At 47.1% G+C, this 24,002-nt stretch overlaps 1 protein-coding gene across 12 annotated transcripts in view; it reads right to left on the bottom strand.

Annotated features, from left to right (window-relative positions):
• HFM1 (helicase for meiosis 1) overlaps nucleotides 1–24,002 on the bottom strand; it is a 229,963-nt gene that overhangs the window by 84,030 nt on the left and 121,931 nt on the right. For all 12 annotated transcript variants that reach the window (XR_013218736.1, XM_077278676.1, XM_077278672.1 and 9 more), the window contains 5 exons: nucleotides 11,990–12,081; nucleotides 10,360–10,466; nucleotides 6,198–6,245; nucleotides 3,389–3,486; nucleotides 3,164–3,295 (listed from right to left, as the gene is read on the bottom strand). Coding sequence is in view for 11 of the 12 variants with exons in the window: in XM_077278676.1 (XP_077134791.1) it covers nucleotides 3,164–3,295; nucleotides 3,389–3,486; nucleotides 6,198–6,245; nucleotides 10,360–10,466; nucleotides 11,990–12,081 (477 nt within the window). In the remaining variant the exon portion in view is untranslated. The remainder of the gene's footprint in view (nucleotides 1–3,163; nucleotides 3,296–3,388; nucleotides 3,487–6,197; nucleotides 6,246–10,359; nucleotides 10,467–11,989; nucleotides 12,082–24,002) is intronic.

Raw genomic sequence — 24,002 nt, 5'->3', positions numbered from 1 at the left:
CTCTATTCATTGTAATTGTTTATTATCTATTGTATTCATTTTTTCGCATATTATTTGCTTTGAATTTTTTGAGCCTATGTATCACATGACATTTATCTAGCATTTGATTGGTGTTATGTTGCATATATACCGGATATGTCATTTAGCAGATCAGCTGTGATAAAGACCGCTAGGTCGAAACGCGTCGCTCGCCTTACTATGTGTATGATGCCGTCCCAGGAGTCGTCTCCTCATTTTAATATGTTGGATTAAACTTTTACATTTTATATGGAAGCTGGATCATCTCTTCATTTTGGATATTTGCTACGTCACGTCAGGACGGAGATCCGTGCTTTCTGCATTTCCTCGGTGTGTTGGCTCCCTGCCTTTGTCTACATCAGTGATGTGACTGCTCTCAAAGACAGCCAGCGATACACTGACAGGAGGTAATCGCTCCCGCAGTGTATAGCACTGAGCTGCCATGAGAGAGTTCACCGGAGTTCATCAGCTGATCAGCTCCGGTGATCTCCCTTACGCCAGCACTGCTGCGTGAGAAAGCTCTCATGCAGCGTTGCCATAAGTGAGTGCACCCTATATGTTCAGCTGATAAACTCCGGTGACCTCTCTCACGGCAGCTCAGTGATACACTGCAGGAGCGATTACATCCTGTCAGTGTATCGGCGGCGGCTGGGTAGAGCAGTCACATCTCCCGATGTGACTGTTCTACATGTGAGTTTGCCGTGGGACACTCAGGATTACGTGGACTACGGTGGACAGGTAATATATGTTGGTTTATTATTTTACATTTTTTCTAGGAGACAAGGGACTCGGGGATTTGGTGTTAGGTGAGTATAATTTTTTTTTTCTTTAACTGTAAGCACAGGCGCCAGCACATGAGACCATGTCTCCCATCAGCAACATCTGTCACTGTTATCAGTGAGAGCAGACGTAGCCTGATGGGAGCAGTAGTCTCATCAGCCCACGCCTGCTGACCTGTGGTGACTTTTTACTGTGGGTCACAGTCACAGCTGCGGTGTCACGCTGACATCTGACAGCATGATCCCGCAGCGCTCTGACCGACTGTCTTACCGGCAGTAGCGTGACAGCCGATAAGAACTACCGCGCCGTGTTTCTCACGCTGTCACACAGATGACAGCATGGAAACATCATAGAAAGCCAGTAAAACACAAAACAAAAACTCAGAAAATCCGCATACGTATTTATACCTGCAGAATCACTGGATAGGCACAAAATGGCTGTTGTCCTCCTTCATTTCCCCACTCCCCCTGCATGTTAAAGGATTGTCCCGCCACATGGAATAAAGGACATTAATCCTTTTTAAGAAGCAATAGTGAGTGCTCTTTATTTTTTTTAATATTGAATATACTTGGTCTTCAACACATTTTTCATGCACCACCTAGCTCACTATCATGTGGTATGCTTTATATTAAGGACTGATTCAGACTGCATTCAACAGTTTGTTGCCGTTTTTTCTGCTTTTTCACTTTTTGCTATTTTTATATCTACGTTTTTGCTGTGGATTTGACTGACTTAATTGAAGTCAATGGGTGAAAAACACTGCAGAAAAGCAAAGCAAAAAGAATTGACATGCTGCAGAAAAAAACACACTGCAAGTACTTAAGGAAAATTACTGATCATGTGTACAACACTTCAGGATTGTCATAGGATTAGCTTGCATAAGGATTCCATAGCGTTTTTGGCCCATTTCCGTGCGGAGAAAACGCATAAAAAACGCACTGTGCGCACATAGCCTTACTGTCTCTTGTATACATCTCTATTACTTCTATCGTCCCCTAGTGACCACCAAAGCCCACTAAATCCTTTATCTTAAATAAGGGTCACACCACTAACCAAACTCTATATACAAGAATATAATGGAGCGCCCCCACGTCAGGGCAATGGGGTACTCGGTACCGGGTCCTTCGGATCCCAATGGGGGATGTCACGGTGGCCCGACCCGGTCCGTGGCCCTTTGAGTGGCGTCCAATAAAAGGAAAAGTTTATATGATGTTCGTGACGCCACCTGTGGTATTCGGTCAGGGTGACCGACGCTGCTTAGGGGTCCGCTGGGGTGATGTTATGGCAGCTTGATTGTATACCTTCCCACAGGTGAAGTGTATCCCCAGGGCTTCCCAGAGTGTAGATGGTGGATCGTGTGAGGCGCAGTGAATAACGAGGACTCAAGGTTGCAGTCTCTTTACCTTTTACTGAAGGCTTCGGTGTCCGCAGTCCAGGGTACCGGATCACAGGGTAGGCAGAGTCCGGCCGGTCTGAAGGCAAATCCAGAGTCTCCTTGTCCAGGTGGAATGCAATACCCTTCCTATGCGCACAGTAACACAGTAGGTCCTCACTTGCTTAAGCTCTAATGAGGTCCTCACTGTTATTACTCTTCTCTCTCTGTTCCCCGTGGTCGGATAGAACAAAACCCGTATGACTGATGGCCTGAGGCTTGTTTATAGGGACCCTAGAGACGCCCCGACCCCCACAAGTTGCCACCTGTCTTCTTAGGTATTAAGGTCGGGCAGCCAACTTGGAATTGACTGTCCTGCCAGTCTCTGAAGCAATGGAGTAGAGCACTTTACTCCCTCGGTGTTCTGGCTACCGGAATGCGCACCAGAAGGATGCCGCTTCTCTCAGCCACTATCCTCTCTGGTATCCACTTGTTGCTATGCCTTCGTTTCTCACTCACTACAACACGCTTCCTTTCAATGTCTCTTTCTTTGGATGCTGCCGCACGTGGGGCAGGCGCCGCTCCGTGGACCCTCGTCTTCCACAGACCGCAGTCTGGATCTGGCTGGAACCCACTCCAGCAAGCTTCTGCCAAACTCCGTCGGAATCTGACTGTCTGTGTCTGTACGAAGCCCAGTCAGCTTCTGTCTAACTTCCTAACCAACCCACCAGTTTTACCTAACTGTGAGGAGTGGCCTAGTAGATAGAACCTTTGCTCCCCCTGGTGGACTGGAGTGTGAAGTGTGTTGTGTGGTTGTGATACCTGGACAGGAGATCTCCTTTATTGCCTCCAGACGTAATATCACTCCCCCTGGTGGAGGAATACTACTGCAGCAACCAGGACTCTGGGGCGCTGCAATAACGTACTAAGCTATGTTTTCTTTAAGTGCGTATCAGTTTTCTTGAAACAAATATCAGTATTATACACACTTACCAATCTTATCCAATTGCTTGGACACATGTAATGAATTTTCCCATAATTTGCATCTGAAGCATTTGGTTAGAATTGAAGCATTAAGAAATGCAATGAATTTATTTTCTTGTAATGCTAAAAATTCAGATAGATCTATAATTAAAATGTTATAAATTGGTTAATTTGCAGAGACATAAAATAATTTAATTATAACTAGTGTAAAATAAAATATACATAGACACATACATTTTGCCACTCTTGTGCCATGTCTGAAAATCTTTGCCATATCTTGCGTCAAGGAAAAATCTTGAACAGGAAGACATCCAAGTTGAGCCTGTATGAGGCTAGAAAGAAAAAGATCATCCAATAGTCTATGGTGGGGGAATTCATCAAAGCTTGTACGCCAGAATACGGACATAACACAATTTGAAAACTCACTAGATCTTCCCGCAATGTGAAGTTGCACAAAAAAATTGTGAGGTTTTGAGCATTTTCACATTAGTTAGCAGCTGCTCCAAAATGGGTGGAACTAGGGAGCCATGTTGGGACGTGACCCGACTACACCGCCCATCAAATTCTACAAAATTCAGCTGTTGACTGGAGTAGCATTTCTGGCAAGGTGCATGCCACTGAGAAGATGCACTGAATGTATTAAGTGTCGAATGCCGCTTAATGAATGTGATGCATTGTACTCCAACCAGTCCTTCATGTTTATTGGTGTACATAATGCTAGTCTTAATGAATTGGCCCTTATATGTTAGATCTGCATAACTCTGCCACATCTCCCATAGTAATTACTACTTGATTGCACCTCTGCACCATCATCACCTAACCATGCTGCAGTAGAACTGTTCATCCAGACCAAAATATGTTGAGTGGCATGTAAAAGGTTGGGCACCCCTGGTCAAAATTACTGTTACTGTCAACAGTTAAGCAAGTTGAAGATGAAATGATCTCTAAAAGGGTTTAAGTTAAAGATGACACATTTCCTTTGTATTTTAGGCAAAAAAAAAATGTGTGTATTTTCATCTTTTACATTTTAAAAATTACAAAAAGGAAAATGAGCTGTGCAAAAGTTTGGGCACCCTGCATAGTTAATACCTGGTAGCAGTTTTGTAGCCAGCCAAGGGTCTTTTAATTCTTGTTTGAGGGATTTCCATTCTTCCTTGGAAAGTTCTTCCAGTTCTCTGAGATTCCTGGGTTGTCTTGCATGCACTGCTATTTTGAGGTCGAGCCATAGATTTTCAATGATGTCCAGATCAGGTGACTGTGAGAGTCATTGTAAAACCTTCAGCTTGCACCTTTTGAGGTCATCTAGTGTGCATTTTGACATCAATTTGTAGACATCCTATTCTTTTCAACTTCAGCTTTTTTACAGATGGTGTTATGTTTGCATCAAGAATTTGTTGAAATTTTATTGAATCCATTCTTCCGTCTACCAGTGAAATGTTCCCCATGACATTGGCTGCAACACAACCCCAAAGCATGATTGATCCACTCCCATGCTTAATGGTTGGCAAGATGTTCTTTTCCTGAAATTCTGTGCCCTTTTTTTCTCCACACATACCGATGATCATTGTGGCCAAAGAGTTCTATTTAACCTCATTGGTCCACAGGACTTGTTTACAAAATGCATCAGGCTTAGATGCTCTTTTGCATAATTGTGACACTGAATTTTATGGTGAGAACGCAGGAGAGGTTTTCTTCTGAAGACTCTTCCATGAAGGCCATATTTGTGCAGGAGTCTCTGAACAGATGAACAATGTATCCCAACTCCAGAGTCTGCTAACTTTTCCTGAAGGTCTTTTGCAGTCAATCAGGGGTTCTGATTTGCCTCTCTAGCAATCCTACGAGCAGCTCTCACTGAAATTTTCCAGACCTTATCTTGTTCCTGTTAAATGCCATTTCTGAATTACATTTCAAACTGAGAAAAGGGTAACATGCTATCTCCTTATGGCATTCTCTTGCTGTGTGGGTCTTCACCATTTTAATTTTCTGAGTTCTAGGCAGCTGTTTAGAAGACCCCATAGCTGCTGTTTTTTGGCATAAGGTAAGAGGAGTTTGGGCTTTTATAAAGCTGGGAATTTTGCTTCACCTGGCATTTCCTAATGATGTTAGTGAACAAGCCATAACCCTAACAGGCTAATTAAGGTCTGGAACCTTGGTTAACGTTATCTGAGCACACAAATCTCCAAAGGTGCCCAAACCTTTGCATTGGTCCATTTTCAATTTTGTAATTTTTAAAATGTAAAAGAGGAAAACATTTTTTTTTGCCTAGAATACTAAGGAAATGTGTAATCTTTAACTTTAGGCCTTTTAGTGATAATTTCATCTTCAACTTTCTTAACTGTTCACAATAACATAACAGTCATTTTGATCGGGGTGCCTAAACTTTTACAAGCCACTGTATGTTACATAGATCAAGCACATCAAGTATCACTTATGATGTTCTGCCTCTGTAAGTAGCCACAAATTGTACAGAAGACTGAGTTATAAGAGTCACTGTAGATATCTGTGAAATGCACATGGAGAAGCCTAAAGTCTTGTGCACACAGTGTTTTGTTGCGTTTTTTCGAGCAGAGAAAAAGCACCCTTTACAGTAAAAGGAAAATGAGATTTCTAAAATATCATTCAGAGAGTGGTGCAATTTTTTTAATCTGTGGTGCATTTTAAAAAATGTAGCATTTTCATTCTTTTAGCATTTTTTACTACAGTTTTTCCGAATTGAGAAAAAAAACATTAAAAAAGCCGGTAATTTCTGTTGAAGTTTTCTGGACGTAGCCTGTATTTTTCACGCAGAAAAAAAAAACACATCAAAAACGCTAGGTATAAACATTCTTTAATTCTATTGAAGCTCGTTCATACGAGTGGCTGTTTACAATGACAAACCTCCAGCCGCTCTGACAGCTCCCTGCTGCCATGTACACATTGTAGTCACTGAAATGTATATTACAAAGCACTTGATATGTTGACATCTTGTAGCATATCTTTACATAACCATGGAACTTCTTGGAGCTATCATAATTAGGATGAAAGATACATATGCATTGCTTACCAATTCACTTTCATTTCCTTAGATTTTATCTTCCCTTCCATTGGAAACCTACATTTTTTCAACAAGGTAGATATTAGTATATAATGCTCTGTATGGATGTGCAATACGGTTAATATAATGCTGAATAAAGATAAGGGTTGAATCGAGGAAATACACAAAAACTTAGTCGATTTTATTTTCAATTAAATGTAGAGTATATTCATTTTCACCAAAGAAAATAGAGATAATCAATTCTACTAAAAGTGAAAAATAAAAGCACAAAAATTACCCAAGCATTTCAAATGCTAAAAAAAGGTTTTCCGTTGTTTGGCATTGAAGGTCTACCTTAATTGTTGATGAAAAATGCGTTGCAGTACTAGACACAGAGTGGGCAAGAGTGTTCATGTTTCTGTAGAAAAAACACTCTTTTTTCTGAATACTAAAACTGCTTTAATTCAATTATTATGCTTAGTATTGTTTACAAGAAACAAAAACAAATATATACAAGAAATATATAAGTACATAAATACTTTATACAGTACAAATATAATTACGTTCATTTAATTTTTTGGACCAGATGAAGTTCTGCAAAATAAACATTTGTTCTACAAGCATATGTGTAAAATGACAAGGTGAAAATAAGCGTATGGAAGTAACATATTAGAGAGGCGTGTAACAAGAAAAATAATAATAGTGTGAGCGACACAGCCGCGGGGAGTACAGGAAACAACAGCGATGTAAAAAAAGTGACAGTCATATATTTGAAGTACTGTCAAGATCCCTAGAGACAGAAGTGATGCAATATAAGACATTAAAATATTAATGACAAAAAAAACACACACAAACACACATATATATTATAGTGCAAAACCATAACGGAAAAGTCGTGGAATTATGAAAATTATAGAATTGTTATATATGTTAATCATATGGAAATGATGAAAAAATGCATGAACTTACACACCTTGGCTGCAATCTTTGGGGTTATTAGTGGATGTTTGAGGAAAGTTCTGCCACGCAGAATGCACTTGGGCACACACATCTTCAAGATCTGCTGCTTGCAGCTCCATTTGCAATTGCCGACCAATGATGACCAAGATGTGTTTGATGGGAGACAAGTCAGCAGCCGCTGCAGGCCATGTGTTATGAACGTGTATACTTTCACACACAGGTAACGGAAAAGGGACGCTCAACCACAGAGAGATGTTATACTTACACCCACCAACTGGTCCCTGTACAGACTAGAAATTCCCTAGTCGCACAACTAAAAGTGCCATCTTGGACCTAACTCCCTAAAAGGCCATTGAGAAGTTTATCAAACATCCTGAAGAATCAGAGAGGAGGCTGCAACACACTGGCAACAAAGGGTAAAGAAACTGTGAAGAAAGATACGAAAACCCAGAGTGAGAAACTAAATCAAGATCATATAAGGTAGAGAGAGAAAACCAATGAGAACCATATTCAAAGGAACAAGTAACCACCCAGAAACCCAACATTGGTAAAAGAAAAAAGTGCTGGGAAGGAATGCAAACAGAATCACTGCAGGAAAATAACTGGAGTTCACCAAACAAGATAAACCCCTTAGCTGAAAGAGCTAGAACCCCTGAACACACGTCCACCAAGAAGTATAGCTAGCAAGGAAGTGCAGTGAAGGGAGAACATATAAAACCTCACCCTGAATGTGACAGGGCAAACCAAAATGGTAAAATGAGAAAGACCTGGAAAGAAAGAAACCAAGAATGGAAAACAAAGAGAATTGAAACCATCAGCATTTGAATAGGGAAGAAAAAGCAACAGCTCAGTAGACAGGGAAACTGACCACTGAAGCAACAGGTCACCGGATCAAATCCATAAATCAAGGCAAGACACCATGATAGCATATATAGGCCACCCAGGCATTACCATGACAAACAGGCAGCCTAGTATTATTGTGTGGAAAAACAGCTCCTAAGAAATGGCCATACCACTGATTGATCCATCCTGTACTGGCCGTGAAATTGGGCATCATATACCAAGACTAAGGTATCAGACAGTGTCTACACAAATCATTAGAAGACGATGATCAAACACAGAATACAACTATCTGGTGACAGCATACTAAAATCACATGGTATGCTTTTAAAACCTGCTAATGATGGACCACACATCTCATGATATGTTATTCCTGGAGAGTCAAGGGGAGGAATTCACCCAGCTTTTTTATTTAGTTTAATTTCTGCTCATTCTTCCTGACAGAGTTGCTCTGGTAGTTCAGATTCGTTGAAAGACACTTGTTAACAGCAATTTTACAAGATTACTACAAATTCCCAAAAAGATATTCACTTTGATTTGGCTATTGTAGATTAGTCATCTTTCATTGTTCAGCCATCTGAGTATTTATATGGCCTCGGCTAGGAATCACTGTTTAGCTGATAAATTAACTTTTTTTACATTTTGGCCAAACTGATCAATTTTTGTTCTGTTTAAATATAAATCATAATTCCACCTTTTCCAGTAACAGTACTCTATTAGCCAGCTGTATGCAGAGTTCTTGGTATGTGTACCCGCTCTACAATCTCAGCTCCTTCAATGTGATTGTTGGCCTCTCTGTGGCTCACCATCAAACATTTTGTCCTTGCTGTCATACTGAGTTTTTAGGAAAAGCCATATCTAGGCAGGATTTGTCTATAACTTTACTGTTAATGTTGCTAGACATGTATTTTGTTATTATTTGCAAAGCTTTTCTTCAAATTCAATGTCTGACCAGCAGTACTTAAATTAAAGGGACTCTGTCACCTGAATTTGGCGGGCTATGTAAATGCCCTGTGTCCGGTCCGATGGGCGGTGTTTCCTCTTCTTTCATTCACCCCTTCCTTTCCCGCTGTCCGCAATATTTTCTTGAATTTGAGTAGGTTTCCTCCGTAGTTCACGCGTGCGCAATACAATCTTGCCTTGCGCACACGCAGTATGCTTTGCCCAACTGCGGGCAAAGCCGAAAAGCATTACTGCGCATGCGCCGCCGCACTATGTCCCGAAACACAGCAAAATACTTCCGGGACATAGTGCGCCGGCGCATGCGCAGTAATGCTTTGCGGCTTTGCCCGCAGTTGGGCAAAGCATACTGTGCATGCGCAAGGCAAGATTGAATTGCGCACGCGTGAACTACGGAAGAAACCTACTCAAATTCAAGAAAATATTGCGGACAGCGGGAAAGGAAGGGGTGAATGAAAGAAGAGGAAACACCGCCCATCGGACCGGACAGAGGGCATTTACATAGCCCGCCAAATTCAGGTGACAGAGTCCCTTTAAGAGGCTTTAACTTTTGTTTATGTAAACTTCAAGTGCTATATAACTAAGAGTTTCAATTTCCATTAGAAAAAAAATCATTTTAAATGGTTAACTGATGCAGCCATAATTGAGCTATATAAAAAAAAAATCTGTATTAAAAATAAAAAAACAGAGATCTTGCAATTTTCACACTTGCCACTGGGGATGATTTTTCTAACTGTCTGTTTCAGGAAACAATACATGTACAGTACATAGACACAATTCTTAGACCCCCCCAACCCTATCTTTTGCATTAAAGCATATTAAGATCATGTGTAAATGTAATTGTGAAGGGAGAGGGAGCAGAGAAAGTTGTGATATCCCCTATTGTAATTGGTGAAACATCAGCTGTAGAGGTGTTGCCTTTCATTGTAATCCTGCCTCTGATGATACTGAGCCTACTGAAAACTCTTCCTGAAAGGATAGGAAGTATGAATTCAAAAAAGCCCTAGTGGCCAGTGTGAAAATTGCATGATTTCTTATTTTGTTTTTTCAGTGTCAATAGCAGTGATCGGGGCTCAGTTAAAGACAGATAATGACTATGTAATATAGCAAGCATTTAAAGCATGTGGACTGTGCTCAGCTACTCTACCCTCCCCATACCATTGCGGCAGTGACAATGGAAACAAGAGGATATAATGTGATTGGAGGAGGCATCTGTATGCAAACAGTGGGCACCAGGTAGGATGACCATACATTGGAAGCATATAGTCCCTGTTTGGAGAGTGACTTCAACTCAGGATTCGTATTGTATGTCACACGACAGAGTTGTGAGCCAAATGTAGCTTCCAAGTCACTGGTGGTGGACCACGGTATAACACCGAATTTACGCCTGCTTAAATCAACTTTAAAAAATGCTAATTATTACCAATATTACCTGATGGTTACTCTGTTTTTATCCTTATTCAATGAATTAAGTATTTTCTTTTCGCTGGTTCTGAGTTGCACATCGGAGAATTCTTTACATGTAGATATCAGCAGGACCTAAAAATAACAAATAAATACTTTTAACTAATAATATTGTTAATGATTACCTGATACATTCAGTAGTATAAAATGATAACCCATATTAGGAAATTCTGCCACAAGCAAAATTTCATCTTTTAGAACCATTTATTCTATAGGTATTTTTTAAATTGCTTAGCGTATTTTTTTATTTTTTATTTGTGGGACTGACATTTTTATTTCGTAGTACTTGTTCATTTATTTCATACTTAACTCTCAGCTAGTTGGTTTGATCAATAATATTTGCCTTTGAAAAGTCTAATTTTCCATTGTACAGGTATGCCGTATTGGGTATAGTTTTAACCCCTTAAAGACATACCGTATTATACGGACAATAAGACACTTCCCCACCCCCAAATTCGGGGGGAAAATGGGGATGCATCTTATAATCCAAATATCCAAATGTAGCTTACCGGGAGGGCGGCGGCAGGAGTCTGGTGATTCTGCAGGCCCTGGGCTGCGAGGAGGGGGTGTTCGGAAGTGTGACACTGCAGGACAATGATGTGAGTCCCAGGCTGGTAAGAGGGGGTGCCCACAGGTGTGTGAACGCCTGGAGCCCCTGCACCTCCATGCTTTCAATGCAGTGGACTCCAGGAAAATGGCTGCCAGAGGCGGTGCATGTGCAGATTGAGATCTCGCCACAAAGATTTCATCCCCCAAGATTGAAATTTACGCCTACGCCGCCTCCGGTGGCCATGTTCCCTGAGTCCACCATATTGAAATCATGGAAGTGAGGGCGCTCCAGGCTTTCACAAAATATCAGCGGAGCCCCCCGCACCACCGACCACCCTCTCCCACCAGCCAGGGATGGAAATCGCAGCATCACCCCGCAGCGTCGCACCTCCAAACACCTCCTGTGACATTGCTCCACCACCGCAACTGCCTCCTCCCCCGGTAAGCTGAATTCGGACTGTAAGACGATCACCCATTTGACACATTAATTTTCTTTCCCTATTTTCCTACTGAAAATTTGGGGTGTGTCTTATAGTTCAAAAAATAAGGTATGTATTGGCACTCCATATGAAGGCTCCCTGACTTTTAGATGGGCTTGCACGCCCAGCTCACATCTTTCCTGACATATGACGTCTGATTTAATCAGCCATCATGTGCCTCTAACAGCCTCCGATGCATCGGAGCTCTGTCTGTGGCTGTTAACCTGTTAAAAATCCGTCTGTCAATTTCTGACAGTGGCATTTAATATGAGCTAGCAGCGGAGCGCATCATTCCAGGTGCCCTTAGGCGTGCTCGTGACGTGATCCAGTCCGCTACTGGGTTGTCATGACAGGCGAGGGTCGTGCTTCTCATGATGATCCTCCTGTGAAAGGCAGTGTTTATAGAAGATCGTGATTTTCTCTACACATAGCAGTGCTGATGCCCTATATAGCTATATAAATTGTTGTATGTTGGAATGTTACCCAAGTACAATGAGTTTTATCAAAGATGAAATACTGTTAAGTTTCACTTATCACAATACCATATTGTAAATAGTAAAATAATGTTACCAGGTCAGCCAATGTTTCTTTTCCTTGAATTGTGTTAAACAGTTTTGCTGTGTCAAAGGCAATATAGTACGATGTCATCAATTTACCATTTTCTAGGAAGGAAAATAAAGCTTGTTAAAAAATAAAATACATCTTATCATGAAGGATGGTAAGATAGATCCAAATCTGGGTTTGGTTTCCAACGAACGCTTTGTGTGAAGCCATCCTAAAAGTCGATCTTTATTTTCTGAGGTTGATTTGTTGTAATAAGGGGGCTTTCGTATGTGTCATTTTGGAGCAGTTTTTAGAGCCAAAGGAAGGAGTGGAGTGTGGAAAAAAAACCACTTTTTTTTTGCTTCCCTATTTTTACTTTCCACTCCTAAACCTTTTGACTTAAAGTTTTTAATGAAAGACTTGCTTAGCACCATCACGTGTTTCTAGTGTCATATTGTATTAGACGCGTTGGAGATCAGCTCTAGAAGCACCAATTTCTCGTCGCTTTGTGCAATTATTTATCTCTAGTATACAAATGGTGTAGGCATGGTACGAAGGACAATGTGGGGTAAGGTTAAAGTATCACAGACATTTTTTTTTTTTAACACATTTACCACAAAAATAGGCGCTATAAAATGGTATACTAATATACAAATACCCAAAATGAAACAATGCTAAGTACTAACTCAAAATACTATTAACTACAATGGAAAAATAGAGTTTAAGTACAAAATGTATAAAATTCAATAAACCTTTACTCACCAAATTTAAAAAAAAAAATTCAAAACAAGAAACAGGTACAAACAGGCCTCCTGAGGAAGTGACTATCACAAAACGTGCGTTGGGGCAGCGGGAGCATCTGCATCAGACTTTACTTATATGTAAGTTTCTCATGTCATGATTAGTGTTGAGCATTCCGATACCGCAAGTATCGGGTATCGGCCGATACTTGCGGTATCGGAATTCCGATACCGGGATTCCGATACTTGGCGCGTATCGGATACCGGAATCGGAAGTTCCATGATTCAAAATTCAGAAATTCAGCCAATGAGAAAGATTCCAAGTGTGGGCACATCCTGTTTAGCATGGAGGGCATGAAACTACTGGCAAGGCTGTGATTGGCTGCTTAAATGATGTCATGATGCAGTTTAAAAGTCGCTGGCGCCATTTTGCGATCACTCTGCTGTGAATTCAGTTAGTGACAGGACGCTGTTTGCTGACTGAGGGACAGTTTAGAGATAGCGATTTGCTTCTTTGTGCTTTCCAAAGGCTAATTTAGCAACCGCTGCGTTCACCTACTAATCACCTTCCTTTTGCCTTGTAGCGCTGTTTTCACAGCGATCTGCAAGGTCTCTCTGTGTGTGTGTGTGAGTGCAGCCCACTCTCTAGTCTGAGTGCAGCCACATAGGCCATCCATAGCTGGTTGTATTCAGTTCAGGGAGGGTGGTTCATTGCCTCATACTGTCCTTTTTTTTTTTTTTTTTTGAAGTAGTGCAGGCTGCTGCACATTTTTTCCAAAAATTCCTATTAGTGTCTTTCCACCCGTCTCCAGCTAATTTGTGGAAAAACACTACATAGGATAAAGTAGAGGAGGGTTTTTGGGCCTTGCAGCGCCGTTTACGGCTGTCTGCACGGTCTCCGTGTGACTGCAGCTCGCCCTGTAGTCTGTGAGCAGCCGTAGCTTGGTTGTCTCCAGCTCAGGGTTGTTCACTGCGTCATACCGCCAAATCAATTTTCATTTTGTTTTCAAGTAGTGTAGTCTGCTGCTAATTAATTTAAAAAAATCCTATTAGTGTCTTTCCACCCGTCTCCAGCTAATTTGTGGAAAAACACTACATAGGATAAAGTAGAGGAGGGTTTTTGGGCCTTGCAGCGCCGTTTACGGCTGTCTGCACGGTCTCCGTGTGACTGCAGCTCGCCCTGTAGTCTGTGAGCAGCCGTAGCTTGGTTGTCTCCAGCTCAGGGTTGTTCACTGCGTCATACCGCCAAATCAATTTTCATTTTGTTTTCAAGTAGTGTAGTCTGCTGCTAATTAATTTAAAAAAATCCTATTAGTGTCTTTCCACCCATCTCCAGCTAATTTGTGGAAAAACACTACATAGGATAAAGTAGAGGAGGGTTTTTGGGCCTTGCAGCGCCGTTTACGGCTGTCTGCACGGTCTCCGTGTGACTGCAGCTCGCCCTGTAGTCTGTGAGCAGCCGTAGCTTGGTTGTCTCCAGCTCAGGGTTGTTCACTGCGTCATACCGCCAAATCAATTTTCATTTTGTTTTCAAGTAGTGTAGTCTGCTGCTAATTAATTTAAAAAAATCCTATTAGTGTCTTTCCACCCGTCTCCAGCTAATTTGTGGAAAAACACTACATAGGATAAAGTAGAGGAGGGTTTTTGGGCCTTGCAGCGCCGTTTACGGCTGTCTGCACGGTCTCCGTGTGACTGCAGCTCTATCCGTTGTCAGTTCAGCCCCAAAAAAATAAATAAATAATAAAGTTCACCAAACACACCAGTTACACCACTTTACATTTGTGTAGGCCACATTAGCTCATATTCAAGTCTAGTCCACACTTTAGAAAATTAGTGTGTCTTATACCTGTTAGGAGGAGTTGCTCAGGAATAAGCACATAAAGCCGTTAGTACTTTTCTGCTTATCTTTATCAGTCAACCAAGATGAAGAAGGCAGTGAGTAAGGCACGTGGGCGTGGGCGTGGGCGCGGAGCAGGGAGGGGACGTGGGGATTCTGTGCCTGCTGCGGGCACCGGTGAGTCATCAGCACCCACTTTCACAAGGGAACAGTCGTTCATGCGCAGCTTTGTCGCCGAGCGCCGTACACCGCTGCTGCGTCAAGACCAAATTGAAGCCGTTGTGGGATGGATGGCAGCTAATGCATCAACTTCCATTAGTGCCACATCCTCTCAGACACAGAGCACTGGAGAGCAGCCATCTGTCTCTTCACCACCTGCAAAATTGCCCAGGCAGACAGAGATCCCAGGACAGGAGCAGTCTCTACTTCTGTTCTCTGAATCATCTCTTGGCTTGGAAACAGGGGGCCAGCCAAGCAGCATTGGAGAAATGGAAGAAGAGGCAGGGTGCAGTGATGCCCAACTGCTTTTTCTGTCTTCCTCTGAAGAGGCGGGTGGGCCAGTGGCTCCGGTCACCACCTCGCAGGCCGCATCAGCTGATGATGACACTCAGGTGCCACTTACTGGTGCGTGCTCTGCTGCTGAGACTACCCAGGAGGAGCAGTTGGGGGCAGAGGGTAGTGTAGATGATGAGGTCCTTGACCCATCTTGGCGTCAGGGACAGGAAGGTGGTGGGAGCAGCTCTGAGGAAGAGATTCCCCGTACGGCCCAAAGAGGGAGAGGGAGGGGGAAGACTGCGGATCCTGCAGCCTCCGCTTTGGCACCCGTAAGGAGCATGTCTCTTCCAAAAGTCAAAAGGGGGGCTCCCAAGACTTGCAGTGCCTGGTCCTTTTTTGACACAGTTGCAGATGACATTTGCTATGTCAGATGCAAGGTGTGTCATCAAAAAATCAAAAGAGGTCAAAAAGTCGCCAACCTCAATACCTCCAACATGTGGAAACATGTGCGCAACAGGCACCCGGCGGAGTTAGACAAACACACTGAAGAGCTAGGCCAACCAACAGCGGCAGCTACCACCTCTTCAGCTCGTGTTGCCTCTTCCTCTAGCTCACACGCAGCTGGTTCGGCTTCCTCCCAGGATCGCCGTGGAAGAACCTCTGGCCCTGTTGTCCAGAGACCCGCTGTCATTCCACCCGCAGCACCACTTTCCCAGTCAACCACACACTCCCAGCCCAGTCTACAGCCATCGGTAGTACAGGCATGGGAGAAAAGGCGGCCTTTCTCGTCAAACCACCCACGAGCACAGGCTCTGACTGCAGGCATTGCCAAACTTCTGTCACTGGAAATGCTGTCATTCAGGCTGGTGGAGACTGACAGCTTCCGTGACTTGATGTCATTGGCAGTCCCACAGTACAGTGTGCCCAGCCGCTTTTACTTCAGCAGGCAAGCCATCCCTGCCCTGCACAAGCATGTTGAGGGACACATAAAACACGCGCTACTGAACGCCGTCGGTAGCAAGGTCCACCTCACCACCGATGCGTGGACCAGTCAACATGGACAGGGGCGATACCTTTCCCTCACTGCCCATTGGGTTAATGTAGTTGAGCCGGGTACAGACCGTGCGAGTGGCGCAGGACGTGTCCTGCCCACTCCAAGGATTGCAGGAATCCATTCTGTACGCATTGACTCCTCCTCTTACACCAGTTCCTCAGAATCATCGCTGCAGGAGCCGTCACAGTCCACCTCCACATGGACCCGTGATGAACGTGTACCTGTTACGACCGACATGAGCACAGCCGTGGCCAAACGTCAACAGGCCGTCTTGAAATTAATTTTTTTGGGGAATCGTAGCCACACAGCGCAGGAGCTCTGGAATGCCATCAAGCAGGAGAGCGATGTGTGGTTTGAGCCAGCGAATCTCCAGCCAGGCATGGTAGTGTGTGATAATGGCCGAAATCTGGTGGCAGCCCTGGGCCTCGGCAACCTCACTCACATCCCATGTCTGGCACATGTGCTCAATTTGGTCGTGCAGAGTTTTTTGAGGGACTATCCGGATCTTGATGCACTGCTGCACAAGGTCCGCCTAGAGTGTGCTCACTTGCGGCGTTCCAGCACGGCAAAAGCGCGCATTGCGGCTCTGCAGCGCCGACACCGCCTGCCGGAACATCGCATCATATGTGACCTACCTACCAGGTGGAATTCCACGTTACATATGTTGGAGCGGTTGTGTGAGCAGCAGCAAGCTGTAATGGAGTACCAGCTGTATCAGGCGCAAAAAAGTCGCAGTCAGCGCCGTACAGACTTCACAACCACAGAGTGGGCCACTATGAAGGATGTCTGCCAGGTTTTGCGTCCCTTTGATTATTCCACGCGGATGGCGAGTGCAGATGATGCACTAGTCAGCATGACTGTCCCCCTTATCTGCCTGCTTGAAAAATCACTGCAAGCGCTAAGGGATGATGTTGTGGAAGAGGTGGAGGATGAGGATTCACCACTTCCATCATCTTCTGGACAGTCAGCGCCACGTGGTTCCTCACAAACGCGTAGGCAGGGGACAGTTTGTGAGGAGGATGAGGAGGAGTCAATGGAGGAGGAAGACATCCGTCCAGAGGAGGGAGTTCCCGAATTGTCCAGTACTCAGTGTGTACAGCGAGGGTGGGGTGATGACGAGCGGGCAGAGATCACGCCTCCAGCTGGGGACAGCGTTTCTTGGGCAGTTGGCAGTCTGCAGCACATGGTGGATTACATGCTGCAGTGCCTGAGAAACGACCGCCGCATCGACCACATTCTCAACATGTCTGATTATTGGGTGTTCACCCTCCTCGATCCTCGCTACCGGGACAACGTAGAAAGCCTCATCACACCGTTGAACCGGGAGCGAAAAATGCGGGAGTACCAAGACACACTGGTCAGTTCCATCATCTTCTCCATTCCAACTGAGAGAAGTGCTGCTACTGCATTCCAAAGCAGCTCAGTGCGTCCAGGCAGTGGTGGAGGCTCTGCACAAAGAGGGAGCAGAAGCAGTGCCTCTGCCCAAGGCAAGACCAGTATGGCCCAACTGTGGCACAGTTTTGTGTGCCCCCCACAAAAGTCTACACCATCACAGACGGCTCCAGTCAGCAGGAGGCAACGGTTCCGTCAGATGGTGACAGACTACATGTCTTGCCGTCTTGCTGTACTACCAGACGGCTCTTCCCCTTTCAAGTTTTGGGTCTCAAAGCTGGATACATGGCCAGAGCTAAGCCAGTATGCATTGGAGGTGCTGTCTTGCCCTGCGGCCAGTGTATTATCGGAACGTGTCTTTAGTGCTGCAGGTGGTGTACTAACTGACCGTCGCATGCGACTATCCTCCGATAACGTTGACCGGCTTACTTTCCTGAAAATGAACAAGGCCTGGATCTCGCAGGAATTTGCCACTCCTCCTCCTGATTAAAAAATTAGGTCACTGTATACGTTATCCAGGTCTCCTGTTGTGTTCATCTTTCTACCACCTGAACTTAAATTCCTGGGCTCCAACACCGCCAGTTGAGGCTCAGACGTGCCGTCTGCACAGTGAAAACATACGACCCAGTGTTATTGGGTTTCAGTAACGTCAGCTGATCCCCAGCTGTGTAGCCGGCAATGTGTCATGCGACCGCCACGCTGACACAACAACTGAAATGTAAGGGAATCTGTCCCCCCCCAAGGCGTTTGTTACTGAAAGAGCCACCTTGTGCAGCAGTAATGCTGCACAAGGAAAAAGGTAGCTATTTTGGTTTTGCTCCTTGCACACGCAAAACTTAACACTTATAAAATGTGTCCACTGATACCGTAAAACCGTCCCGGAGGTGGGACTTTCCTTCGTAATATGACGCAGCACAGCCGTCATTCCTACCCCCCCGGCGCCGCGCCCCGGCTCCTCAGCGTTGTTTGATTCCGTCCCGGAGCCTGCGCTGTTATGTTATCCCGTGGCCAGGCACACTTAGCGCTGCCCGTCTTCTGGCATCATTTGGTGTCAGGCTGGCTGCGCCTGTGCGGCCACGCTGGCCGAGAGCCCGCCTCGCAGTGTCTTCTGATTTAATCCCACTGGGGGCCTGGGATCTATGGACATGCGCAGTGCATATCTGAACCTCCACCTCTCACTCATCTCCCTATGGCTTCTTCAGACTGTTCGGTGTCAGCTGGTCCCTAATAGCATGCCACGGCCGTGACACCGCACAGTCTGGAAAAGAAGCCGTAGGGAGGGGAGTGAGAGGCGAGGATATGCACTGCGCATGGCCATGGATCCCAGGCCCCCAGTGGGATTACATCAGAAGACACTGCGAGGCGGGCTCTCGGCCAGCGCGGCCGCACAGGCGCAGCCAGCCTGACACCAAATGATGTCAGAAGATGGGCAGCGCTAAGTGTGCCTGGCCACGGGATAACATAACAGCGCAGGCTCCGGGACGGAATCAAACAACGCTGAGGAGCCGGGGCACGGCGGCGGGGGGGTAGTAATGATGGCTGTGCTGCGTCATATTACGAAGGAAAGTCCCACCTCCGGGACGGTTTCACGGCTTCAGGGGACACATTTTATAAGTGTTTAGTTCTGTGTTTGCAAGGAGCATGATGAAAAGAGCCACCTTTTCCTTTTGCATCTTTTGTGCTGCACAAGCTGGCTCTTTCAGCTACAAACGCCTTGGGGGGGGGGGGGTTAAAGGTTCCCTTTCGACTTTCTCAGGCTTCGGCCTACATTGTGTTCCTCTGCTTTTCCACCTGCCCCTGGGCTCCAACACCGCTAGTTGCCGTCCAGAAGTGCTGTACGCACAGTCAACAGTCGCTCCTCTGTTATTGGGGTTCAGTAACGTCAGCTGTTCCCCTGCTGTGTGTGTGGCAATCCCTCCTACCTCCTCCAACCTCCTCCTCCTCCACCTGTCCCTGGGCTCCAACACCGCCAGTTGCCGTCCAGAAGTGCTGTACGCACAGTCAACAGTCCCTCCTCTGTTATTGGGGTTCAGTAACGTCAGCTGTTCCCCTGCTGTGTGTGTGGCAATCCCTCCTACCTCCTCCAACCTCCTCCTCCTCCACCTGTCCCTGGGCTCCAACACCGCCAGTTGCCGTCCAGAAGTGCTGTACGCACAGTCAACAGTCCCTCCTCTGTTATTGGGGTTCAGTAACGTCAGCTGTTCCCCTGCTGTGTGTGTGGCAATCCCTCCTACCTCCTCCAACCTCCTCCTCCTCCACCTGTCCCTGGGCTCCAACACCGCCAGTTGCCGTCCAGAAGTGCTGTACGCACAGTCAACAGTCCCTCCTCTGTTATTGGGGTTCAGTAACGTCAGCTGTTCCCCTGCTGTGTGTGTGGCAATCCCTCCTACCTCCTCCAACCTCCTCCTCCTCCACCTGTCCCTGGGCTCCAACACCGCCAGTTGCCGTCCAGAAGTGCTGTACGCACAGTCAACAGTCCCTCCTCTGTTATTGGGGTTCAGTAACGTCAGCTGTTCCCCTGCTGTGTGTGTGGCAATCCCTCCTACCTCCTCCAACCTCCTCCTCCTCCACCTGTCCCTGGGCTCCAACACCGCCAGTTGCCGTCCAGAAGTGCTGTACGCACAGTCAACAGTCCCTCCTCTGTTATTGGGGTTCAGTAACGTCAGCTGTTCCCCTGCTGTGTGTGTGGCAATCCCTCCTACCTCCTCCAACCTCCTCCTCCTCCACCTGTCCCTGGGCTCCAACACCGCCAGTTGCCGTCCAGAAGTGCTGTACGCACAGTCAACAGTCCCTCCTCTGTTATTGGGGTTCAGTAACGTCAGCTGTTCCCCTGCTGTGTGTGTGGCAATCCCTCCTACCTCCTCCAACCTCCTCCTCCTCCACCTGTCCCTGGGCTCCAACACCGCCAGTTGCCGTCCAGAAGTGCTGTACGCACAGTCAACAGTCCCTCCTCTGTTATTGGGGTTCAGTAACGTCAGCTGTTCCCCTGCTGTGTGTGTGGCAATCCCTCCTACCTCCTCCAACCTCCTCCTCCTCCACCTGTCCCTGGGCTCCAACACCGCCAGTTGCCGTCCAGAAGTGCTGTACGCACAGTCAACAGTCCCTCCTCTGTTATTGGGGTTCAGTAACGTCAGCTGTTCCCCTGCTGTGTGTGTGGCAATCCCTCCTACCTCCTCCAACCTCCTCCTCCTCCACCTGTCCCTGGGCTCCAACACCGCCAGTTGCCGTCCAGAAGTGCTGTACGCACAGTCAACAGTCCCTCCTCTGTTATTGGGGTTCAGTAACGTCAGCTGTTCCCCTGCTGTGTGTGTGGCAATCCCTCCTACCTCCTCCAACCTCCTCCTCCTCCACCTGTCCCTGGGCTCCAACACCGCCAGTTGCCGTCCAGAAGTGCTGTACGCACAGTCAACAGTCCCTCCTCTGTTATTGGGGTTCAGTAACGTCAGCTGTTCCCCTGCTGTGTGTGTGGCAATCCCTCCTACCTCCTCCAACCTCCTCCTCCTCCACCTGTCCCTGGGCTCCAACACCGCCAGTTGCCGTCCAGAAGTGCTGTACGCACAGTCAACAGTCCCTCCTCTGTTATTGGGGTTCAGTAACGTCAGCTGTTCCCCTGCTGTGTGTGTGGCAATCCCTCCTACCTCCTCCAACCTCCTCCTCCTCCACCTGTCCCTGGGCTCCAACACCGCCAGTTGCCGTCCAGAAGTGCTGTACGCACAGTCAACAGTCCCTCCTCTGTTATTGGGGTTCAGTAACGTCAGCTGTTCCCCTGCTGTGTGTGTGGCAATCCCTCCTACCTCCTCCAACCTCCTCCTCCTCCACCTGTCCCTGGGCTCCAACACCGCCAGTTGCCGTCCAGAAGTGCTGTACGCACAGTCAACAGTCCCTCCTCTGTTATTGGGGTTCAGTAACGTCAGCTGTTCCCCTGCTGTGTGTGTGGCAATCCCTCCTACCTCCTCCAACCTCCTCCTCCTCCACCTGTCCCTGGGCTCCAACACCGCCAGTTGCCGTCCAGAAGTGCTGTACGCACAGTCAACAGTCCCTCCTCTGTTATTGGGGTTCAGTAACGTCAGCTGTTCCCCTGCTGTGTGTGTGGCAATCCCTCCTACCTCCTCCAACCTCCTCCTCCTCCACCTGTCCCTGGGCTCCAACACCGCCAGTTGCCGTCCAGAAGTGCTGTACGCACAGTCAACAGTCCCTCCTCTGTTATTGGGGTTCAGTAACGTCAGCTGTTCCCCTGCTGTGTGTGTGGCAATCCCTCCTACCTCCTCCAACCTCCTCCTCCTCCACCTGTCCCTGGGCTCCAACACCGCTAGTTGCCGTCCAGAAGTGCTGTACGCACAGAGCCAAACACCTCGCCAATGTGTTAGTGGGGTTCAGCACTGCCAGCTGTTCCCCTGCTGTGTATACGGCAACGTGTACTGCGACCGCCACGCAGACACAACAAGTTAAATGTAAGGGAACCTGACCCCCCCCCCCCCCCCAGGCGTTTGTTACTGAAGGAGCCACCTTGTGCAGCAGTAATGATGCAAAGGGAAAAAGTGCCTCTTTTCGTGATGCTCCTTGCACATGCTGAACCTAACACTTATGAAATGTGTCCCCACACAGCGTTAAACCGTCCGGTAGGTGGAACTTTCCTTTGTCGTGTGACGCAGCACAGCCATCATTTTTACCCCCTTGGCGCCGTGCGCCCCCTCCTCAGCGTTGTTTGAATCTGTCCCGGAGCCTGCGCTGTTAGGTTAGCCCTTGGCCATGCACACATGTTGCGCTGCCCGTCTTCTGACCTCATTTGGTGTCAGGCTGGCTGCGCCTGTGCGGGTGCGCTGGCCGAGATCCCGCCTCGCAGTGTCGTCTAATGTAATCCCACCGCGGGCCTGTGATCCGTGCCCGTGCGCAGTGCATATCCTCTCCTCTCACTCCCCTCCCTACGGCTTCTTCAGACTGTGCGATGTCAGCTGGTCCCTAATAGCATGCCACGGCCGTGACACCGCACAGTCTGAAAAAGCCGTAGGGAGGGGAGTGAGAGGAGAGGATATGCACTGCGCACGGGCACGGATCACAGGCCCGCGGTGGGATTACATTAGACGACACTGCGAGGCGGGATCTCGGCCAGCGCACCCGCACAGGCGCAGCCAGCCTGACACCAAATGAGGTCAGAAGACGGGCAGCGCAACATGTGTGCATGGCCAAGGGCTAACCTAACAGCGCAGGCTCCGGGACAGATTCAAACAACGCTGAGGAGGCGGCGCACGGCGCCAAGGGGGTAAAAATGATGGCTGTGCTGCGTCACACGACAAAGGAAAGTTCCACCTACCGGACGGTTTAACGCTGTGAGTAGACACATTTCATAAATGTTAGGTTCCGCATGTACAAGGACCATAATTAAAAGAGCTAAGTTTACCTTTTCCAGCATTAGTGCTGTACACAATGGCTCTTTCAGCTACAAACGCCTGGGGGGGGGGGGGGTTAAAGGTTTCCTTTCAACTTGCTCGAGTGCAGGCTTCGGCCTACACTCCGCTCCCCCTGCTCCTCCTGCTGACCCTGGGCTCTAACACCGCCAGTTTTTGCCCAGATGTGCTAGCTGCACAGAGAAAAACACCAGCCAATGTGTCAGTGGGGTCCAGCACCGCCAGCTGTTCCCCTGCTGTGCAGCCGGCAACGTGTCCTGCAAAAGCCACGCAGACACAAGAACTGAAATTGAAGGGAACCTGTCCCCCCTCCCCCAGGCGTTTTTACGTTATCCAGCCACCTTGTACAGCGGTAATGCTGCATGTGTGCAAGGTGGCTCAGAAACGTATTCTCCTCGCACATGTGGAACTGAAAACACGTCTGAAATGTGTCCTCTGTGTGACCATTTAACCGTCCCGGTGGTGTGACTTTCCTTTGTAATGACACGCTGCAACCCCCTTGGTAGCGCTGCCCGTCTTCTGGCATCATTGTTTGGCTGCCTGTGCCTCTGCGGCCGCCCTGACCCACACAACGCCCCTCGGTGTCTTATTTATTGGGACTGCGAGGGTGTGATTGATGGGCAGGATCAGTGCATCAGTTCGCCTGTCCCTCCTCTCCTTCCGCCTTCTTCGGACTGTGCGGCTTCATGGCCGTGGCATGCGATAAGGGATCAGCTGACGCCGCACAGTCTGAAGCAGGTGTAAGAACCCAAGCGAGAGGCGAACATATGTACTGCGCCAGGCCATGAATCCCAGCCCCGCAGTGTTTTAACTATGTCAATACACTGCGGGGCTGTGATTCATGGGCATCGCGAACCGCACCAGCCAACATTAAATGAGGTCAGAAGATGGGCAGCGCTAACAGCGCTAGGCCAGGGGATAACACGACAGCGCAGACTCCTGTACAGCAAATAACAACGCTCAGGAGGCTGCACCCAGCACCAAGGTGGGATTCTTGACATCTGTGCTGCGTCTCATTACAAAGGGAACTCGCGCCTCCAACACAGTTTGACTGTATAAAGGGCTAAATGTTATACGTGTTCCATTCAGCGTGTGCAAGGAGCCAAATTAAAAGAGC

Source organism: Ranitomeya variabilis, chromosome 8 (genome assembly GCF_051348905.1).
Source record: "Ranitomeya variabilis isolate aRanVar5 chromosome 8, aRanVar5.hap1, whole genome shotgun sequence".
NCBI lineage: Eukaryota > Metazoa > Chordata > Amphibia > Anura > Dendrobatidae > Ranitomeya > Ranitomeya variabilis.
The sequence above is the reverse complement of the archived record's forward strand: the minus strand, read 5'-3'. Positions and strand labels throughout refer to the sequence as shown.